Source organism: Gymnodraco acuticeps, unplaced genomic scaffold (genome assembly GCF_902827175.1).
Source record: "Gymnodraco acuticeps unplaced genomic scaffold, fGymAcu1.1, whole genome shotgun sequence".
Taxonomy (NCBI): domain Eukaryota; kingdom Metazoa; phylum Chordata; class Actinopteri; order Perciformes; family Bathydraconidae; genus Gymnodraco; species Gymnodraco acuticeps.
The window spans coordinates 207616-216198 of NW_022990374.1; the positions used below are offsets into that span (position 1 = coordinate 207616).

Consider the following 8583-nt stretch of genomic DNA (forward strand, 5'->3'; position numbering starts at 1 on the left):
TGTCTGTCTTCTTCTGCTGTTCCCTTTACCAAGTGTTGACTATACTGTAAGCCTAAATACTGTGAAGGAATTGCAAACTTATCTTACGATTCAAATGGTATAACATCTAGTTTACACTGAGGCAGTCCGACCACAATAATGGTGTATTACACTCAATACTGAAGCCATCCATCTCAGAGGAACTCATGCTGTCAGTCTGCCATCAGCTGTCAAATGTCCAGACGAATCCTTGAATAACAGTAATCCATTCCACATTCATCGCAAGTGTAGATTTAGGAGGGACACTGGCATAATTCACAAGGTTTTGATAGTCTTCCTCTGTCTTCTCTCTCATCTCACTGAAGGTATTTTCTTCTGGCTTTATCACCTCCTCTACTAATGCTACTACCGCTATCCCCTGTTTTTTTTTTGAGCCAATTTACTCCAGATGTTCCCATTGCGTAGAACAAAGGGGAATCCCATTGGTCTAAACCAGGGGTGTCTAAACTACGGCCCGGGGGCTAAATGCGGCCCATTTTGAAACGGCTGTCAGCTAATTAAAAAAGTATAATAAAATATGGCCCACAAATAAAACGTGTCCTTGTCTTATATTGTACTTCTGAAATATAAATGTGAAGAAAAAGCCCAATAACTTAATTACATAACAAGCTTTAAATAGACCCTTCATATTTCCGGTTGTTATAAGCAATCTGAGGCTTTTGTTTTAAGGAATGAGCTGCCAACTAAATAAATGAAACCCTAAAGGAGAGCTCTGATGTAACCTGTTGTGTTTCTTAAAGCATTTTCAAGTATCAAGAATAATTGACCTACATTTGATTGACTCACTTTATGAGGCAAAATACCTCTAGTAAGCGGCCTGGCCCTGGGTGAAATACTTTGGACACCCCTGCTTTAAACCAAACGGTTGGGTCATGAGAGTAGTGTGTTAGTGTTTTGAGGGGTTTGTGGTTGAACATAGATCCTGAGTCAAACTGAACCTGTGAAAGCTGGTACATTGTGAGCCTCCCATACCATGACTGCATTCATATGATGAACTCCCCGTCTGTTTGTATGCTTCTTTGTCTCCAGGGTGATGCCAATCGCTCTTATTCTGATGATGACCACTCTTCCTTTGACGAGAGTGAGAAACACGAATCCATAAAGTTGTCTGGTGAGCTGATGGCACGTTTACCTCTCTGCCTTACAGTAACAATAAAAGAGACCCAAAGGGGGCGGGACATATCTGAGCGGTTGGCCAATCACAATAGAGCTGTCCAGCGAACGAATCAGAACAGACTAGGCTCTGGTTTCCTCTTTAAACTTCAGTGGCTTGGGTTAAAGCAACTTCCTGTAGTTAGATACATATCAACATCTCTCTAAAATCGCAACTATATCCCACTATCCAAATTACAATAATATTAATATCTAAGTATCACAAACCTTTCGCCCCTATTCCACCTAGCTTAACACTTTTTACTGTTGTTGTTATTTTTCTTTACTTGCTTGTAAAGCGCTTTGAGCACCAGGAAAAGTGCTGTGTAAATAACATGTATTATTATTATTATAAAAGACAGTATCAGTTACTCATATATACGTATCGTATATCAACCCAGTCTCACGGCATTTCGTGTTCACCAACACGATTTTTAATCTATTGATTCGTGTTCACCAACACGATTTTTAATCTATTGATTCGTGTTCACCAACACGATTTGCCCCTTTTTTTCGTGTTGCACAGCACGATTTTAAAAGCAATGTATTTCTACTGCCTGCAGCACGTCTTTTTCTCCGGTCGGGTCGAGGAAGACCTGAAGCTGTGTGGTTCATAAAAACATGTTCTTACTCAATATCAAGCCACAGTTATTGCTTTTATTTGAAATCGTATAATTTCGGACTTTTGTTCCCGTCTGTGAGGAAAATAAAAGGCTCAGAGCCTCAGGATACTGAAATCTGTATTTTTTAAATCTTTTTTTCCTTCTAATTCGATATTCTTTTCAAAATAACACAATGTTATTTACTCACCAATAACACACAATTATCCTTGCTTTTATTAATTGGTTTAATTCCATAATCTCTGGCTTTTTTGGCGTCCGTCAGGAACTGAATTTCAAAATAAAAATAACCGGAAACAGACGTAGGCATTTCGAGCGATTACCCAAGATCCTCAGCTATGGTTTTAAGATTGCTTATTGGATGTTTTAGCCGCAATGCATGCTGGGATTTGGTGTTTATATGATATGAAATCCGGAAAACATTTTAAAAGAATAAAATAATACTTAATTCCGAGCGCTCTTGCTTTTCTCTTTGAAAGTCATCACATAACGGCTTTGTAATACAAAGTTCGGCTGCATTGTATATTACAGATCTGCCGTAGTTCTTTATTTATAGAGCCCTGATGAGAAGACCTTTGGAAAAACTGAGAAAATGCCGCCGAAACTGAATACTTGACGTGGATCATAAATATATTCAACAATTAAACAACATCTTCAATTTCTCTTCACACAATACGTCTCCTTGCAGTATCAACACTAATTCGGCTGACTTTTACATTTGATCTAATTCACAGATAGGTTATATTTACACCATAACGGTGCACAGCTGATATAACAGGACTGTCGTTTTTAAAGATATTACTGATTTTCTTTGAATGTAAGAATGTAAATACTGAGTCTGAAATAGTATAGCAATATGCTGTAAAATTATGTGAAAGCATGCATAAAACTACACATCTTCAGATGTTGTACGAAAACAAAAGTGTCCTACACTAATAATACAAAGTTATTATGGCTGTGTGTACCTTGTGTGCACCGCCTAGTGGTTAAAGCACGTTATTGAATGATTGTGTTTTATTTGATTAAAAAAATATTAAGAGTACATACTTTCATAGGGGGAAAGTATAAATATAGAATATAAAAAATCAAGAAGATACTATAAGTGATCTCTACAATAAAACAGTTTAGTGCAGAATGTACAAAGATATTAATAGGAGGAGGTGCAAAACAGACAAACGAATTAACTTTTATTTAAACATTAAATAACAGATTAAGGTCTTCTTTTAAATAAGAAAAAAACTTTGGGGGTATCTATCTACAGATAAATATTAAGCCTGACAAAGTACTTAACGTCTAATATATTGCTTTCCTGCAATGTTAACTATGTTGAAGCACTTATTTTTAGGGATGCACCGAATATTCGGCCACCGAAAATTATCGGCCGAAAATGGTTAAAAAGGCCCTTTCGGCTTTCGGCCGAAAGGGTTTTAGCACCGAAAAAATATCACCGAATGTCAGAACAGGCTTACGTTGGTAACCTAACGTGTTGTTGTGATGACGTAATAAAGACGCGGCGACCATGCTCGCGGCTGGCTCACAGGGGGGGGGGGGAACATTGACCTTTGTCATCGAGATTGCCCTGAGCCTTTAACAAATCGTATTAAATAATCTGATGACAGACTGTAAACAGAATAGCTGAAATGTTAACAAACTAAATAACTCAGTTTCCTCTAATCATTAACCCATGTTTGTATCATGTAGTTAACTCCGTGTGTTGCTGCTAGCATACATAACACCTGACGTGGAAACGTTACTCCTGGATGGGGCTACAGAGCTGCTAGAAAGACGGTCGAACCCGGTGCATTCCTCCGTCTGCGGTGCACTTTTGCTAAATGTTTAGACAAATTGCTCGTGCTTACATGCTAAACTCTTATTGCACTTATGGTAACAAGTATTCTCCACATCGAGACGGGTAAAGTTTAACCACACCTCGGAGCGCGTTCTCTCCGCCATCTCCGCAGTGTGCTCCGCTGCATGTAGCAGCTGCGTGTGTGTAAACTGCCCCGCCCCCTCGCACACAGACGGGGGGGAGAGATCTCGTCTGATCGAAAATACATCATAGACGCATTTGTTGTCTTTGCATATTAGAAACGAGTTGGCGACACTAAGACTGCGATATCATGTTTTTTAGCAATAATACATGAAATATATAAATGTACTGTATGCATTCAAAAGTGCTGAATAAATGTTTTATGGACCCATAATAGTGATTATTATTTAAGTTAAGTTTTGCCATAATCATGTCTATTTCCATAATCAGGTAGCTGAACAACATTGGTAAAACATGTATACATTATATATATATATTTCTATTAATCATTTTCGGCCTTTCGGCATTCGGTTTTATGCCAACTGTTTCCTATTTTCGGTATCGGTTTCGGCCAAGAATTTCCCATTCGGTGCACCCCTACTTATTTTAACTGATATTATACATATGGATTATACTCGTATGTATGTAGATAGAATAAGAAATGTGCAGAATATGACAGTTTGATGGTGGAGGTTCACACATATTGATAGATGTCTTGTAATGCGCTGTTGAGGAACCTGTGACCCAAGTGTTTCATTCATTGCATAACTACACCGTAGTTGTGTATATGATATGTCAATACACCTTTGAAAATCTTGAAAGGGTAGTGCAAAATAGCCATAATATACAGTCTTTAATTAACTATTAGTAGAGAATAACGAGTAATGAATATACTTTATTACTCGTTTCCATTCATGTCAATTGCAGATACATGTTTAGTCTTCTCAAGCACCAACTATCAAATATCTCTCCTGATTGTTGGCACTTGACAATCACCTTACCTGAATTTTACTCAGGTGTAACTAAAGTCTGATTTAAGGGTTGTTTATATTTCACATCATTAATCAGAATCTGCAAAGTAACTCAAATAAATGCAGTGGAGTAAAAATACCAGGTTAACCTCTGAATTGTAGTGGAGTAGAATTACAAAGTAACAATGAGCTGTCATGTGGGTATTAATGCTGCGCATTATGGACACAAGCGCTTTTCACCCATTTATGAATTATATGTTTTACATTTGATAACACCAATGTGTTTAATACTGACAACTTCTAATTGTGGGAAAAACGAAAACGTTCAGTCGAGACGTCCCATAGAACATTTTGCGAAACACAATAGCCAGCATGTGTAGTTCTGGGGGGGCGTTCGATTCCAGTTTTGGATAGTCTGGCGTGGTTTCGTTCCATTTCACACAGCTGTTTGACGCTCTGCGTAACCTTACGGGGACTGTAGTCCTAAACGATAGCTGTGGATTATGGGTAGTGTAGTGTCTTCGGCCATCCTAAACTCAGAAATGTTGACAATCGCAATGATGCTCGAAATGTCCCTAATAGGCCTATGTCTGTTTCCGGATATTTTTATTTTGAAATTCAGTTCCTGACGGACGCCAAAAAAGCCAGAGATTATGGAATTAAACCAATAAATAAAAGCAAGGATAATTGTGTGTTATTGGTGAGTCAATAACATTGTGTTATTTTGAAAAGAATAACGAATTAGAAGGAAACAAATATTGAAAAATACAGATTTCCGTATTCTGAGGCTCTGAGCCCCATTTATTTTCCTCACAGACGGAAACAAAAGTCCGAAATTATACGATTTCAAATAAAAGCAATAATTGTGGCTTGATATTGAATAAGAACATGTTTTTATGAAACACACAGCTTCCGGTCTTCCTGGACCCGACCGGAGAAAAAGACGTGCTGCAGGCAGTAGAAATACATTGCTTTTAAAATCGTGCTGTGCAACACGAAAAAAAGGGGCAAATCGTGTTGGTGAACACGAATCAATAGATTAAAAATCGTGTTGGTGAACACGAAATGCCGTGAGACTGGGTTGCGTATATAGCCCGATTACACCCATTTTCTCAAGGGTCTCTTTAATATGTGCAGTATACCCTATGTTCGTAAACCCTGGATTAAATTAAGTAAAAGTATCCTAAAAAAACATAAAGAAGTCAAACATTTATGAAACCTCCCAAAAAAATATCTGAGGATATGACCTGAAGTTGTAATTTCTACAGAATAACCAACATGATTCATTATAATACAGACAATTCACAAATGAAAATTGAACATTGACTTTGATGGACAAATATAAGGAATATGAACCCTGGAGGATTTCAATTACAACAGTGACTTATTAAGTGCCTTTAAAAGCAAAAGTATTAGTATAGTGTGTTAGGGGTGCTGAAAATTACTCAAAATGTGTGATTTTAAGATTTTAAAACCACATCCACAAGTCTGTACCTGGGTGTTTTTCCCCGCTTAAACCAAATTGAAATCACAGAATCTGCTTGCATCTCACATTTACTCACAGTTTTCAGTTTCTAGCAATGCTTATTCATGTTGTTTACCCAAACAAAACTAACGTGAGACAGGAATATGTGCCCAAAGGCTTGTAAATAGTCTTTAAATATGAATGATATTTGTCTTTATCCAGCGCTCACAATGAATCGTACCCAGCTCACTTCTCAATAGAAGCAGATAACGGCACAGAGGACTCAACAAATGTTCAGGAACATTGTGAGAGATGCTGCAGAGGAGAGGATCTCTGCAGTGTTGGCAGATATAAAACCCTGCAGTCTGCTCCTCTTTACAGTGGATGGGAATACTATTATACTAATAATAATCATGAAAGAAGTTAGCATTTTAGCACTTCCTGTTGCCTCATTTTGAAGTTGTTCATGCCCAAGATTAGCCACCTTTAGCTTAGCGGTGGTGACGTGAAGTCATGTGACCGTGCTGTAGTTCCTTTATAACCCAACATTAGCCACCTTTAGCTTAGCGGTGGTGACGTGAAGTCATGTGACCGTGCTGTAGTTCCTTTAGAGCCCAACATTAGCCACCTTTAGCTTAGCGGTGGTGACGTGAAGTCATGTGACCGTGCTGTAGTTCCTTTATAACCCAACATTAGCCACCTTTAGCTTAGCGGTGGTGACGTGAAGTCATGTGACCGTGCTGTAGTTCCTTTATAGCCCAACATTAGCTGCCTTTAGCTTAGCGGTGGTGACGTGAAGTCATGTGACCGTGCTGTAGTTCCTTTATAGCCCAACATTAGCCGCCTTTAGCTTAGCGGTGGTGACGTGAAGTCATGTGACCGTGCTGTAGTTCCTTTATAGCCCAACATTAGCCACCTTTAGCTTAGCGGTGGTGACGTGAAGTCATGTGATTGATTGATTGATTGAAAAGTGTATTAACAGCTTGTATATTGGGTACAGTACAGTACAGCTCAAAACATACAATTGTTAAGGGGATGCAGACCAGAGAAAGACTTTCGTCTTGTTTACATCAGTGACCGTTCTGTAGTTCCTTTATAGCCCAACATTAGCCACCTTTAGCTTAGCGGTGGTGACGTGAAGTCATGTGACCGTTCTGTAGTAACTTTATAGCCCAACATTAGCCGCCTTTAGCTTAGCGGTGGTGACGTGAAGTCATGTGACCGTGCTGTAGTTCCTTTATAGCCCAATATTAGCCACCTTTAGCTTAGCGGTGGTGAGTTCAGAGGATTTAACAATAGTCTAGAAACTTCTCTACAGTGTGACAGGATCTCTGCAGTGTTGGCAGATATAAAATCCCGCTCCTCCTTACAGTGGATGGGATTACAATGAGGTGTTTTAATGTCCACCTTCACACACATACTCATTACCTTTGCTTCTTGTCTTGTACTTTTTCTGTGTGGGCAGTGAGTGTTCATTCTCCACCTCTCTACATTTTTTTTAAAGCCTTCTTTTAGCCTAATAAGCTTACGAAGTGATTTCAACTTCTTCTTTCGTGGAGAACCCTCAGCTGGGGTGGATTTTGGCACCATCATCCCGCCCGTTTCTAACATTTAATATCTTTAGACATTAATCAGGATTAAATGTCTCCCAAACGGCTATCTTTGCAGATGTTTTTTTTTCATTTATCCTTCCCACTGACTGGAGCCTTAAAATACATGTTAAAGTCACGAGCAGCTGTCTGAAGCTTTATAAAGTGTCTGGGTTGTAAAAAACAAAACACATATAATAAAAGTTATTGTATTAACGTAAGAAGTAAAAAATAAAATAAAAAACGATTTTAATCCAATTTAAAAATCCCTAAAAATGAAATAGATACAATTATTTACATTTACACAAGAAGTTAGCTGCAGCTGCAACATTAGATGGATGGCACAAAAAACAATAAAATATGTATTCAACGTGTAATCTCTGTTATACCTCCAGACCCCAGGATCTGCACGCTGACCCCCAACGGGCACCTGGAGCTCGGGGCCCTGTCGGGGCCGCGGGGGTCGCGGAGGTCAAACTCCTCAGAGAGGCGGAGCTTCACCATGGAGTCCAGGAAAAGCAGCGTGAAGAGCAGCTTGAAGAGCAGTGTGAAGAGCAGTGAAAAGAGCAGCCTGGAGAGACGCTCCCTCTCTCTGGTACTCACACACACACACACACACACACACATACACACACTGATATATTATATGCACATTTGGAGACATTACATCCAACATCAAGTCAAAGGAACACTTGAAGTGAGCCTACCAGTACCTGTATACTTTTCAGCTGGCAAACCCTTTAATTGATACTTTAAAAACAAACATGGATACCTGGTAGGCAGAGGTTGGAAGTAACTAAGTAAAAAAGCCTTTCCAAATAGTACACTGTAAAAACTAAAAAAACTAGGACAATCTTCATTTCAGGCAACTTTCTGCACTGGATTCTCGAGTTTTGGGCAAACTAAATATCGTTTGATAACTGTGATGCAACACCAT

At 38.9% G+C, this 8583-nt stretch overlaps 1 protein-coding gene across 1 annotated transcript in view; it reads left to right on the top strand.

Moving 5' to 3' along the window:
• LOC117551471 (voltage-dependent T-type calcium channel subunit alpha-1I-like) overlaps nt 1–8241 on the top strand; it is a gene marked incomplete at both ends in the record, with an annotated part of 140069 nt that extends 131828 nt beyond the window's left edge. Inside the window, 2 exons of the mRNA XM_034224383.1 lie at nt 1069–1150; nt 8042–8241. Of these exons, the coding sequence (XP_034080274.1) occupies nt 1069–1150; nt 8042–8241 (282 nt within the window). The remainder of the gene's footprint in view (nt 1–1068; nt 1151–8041) is intronic.
• Nucleotides 8242–8583: the final 342 nt, after the last annotated feature.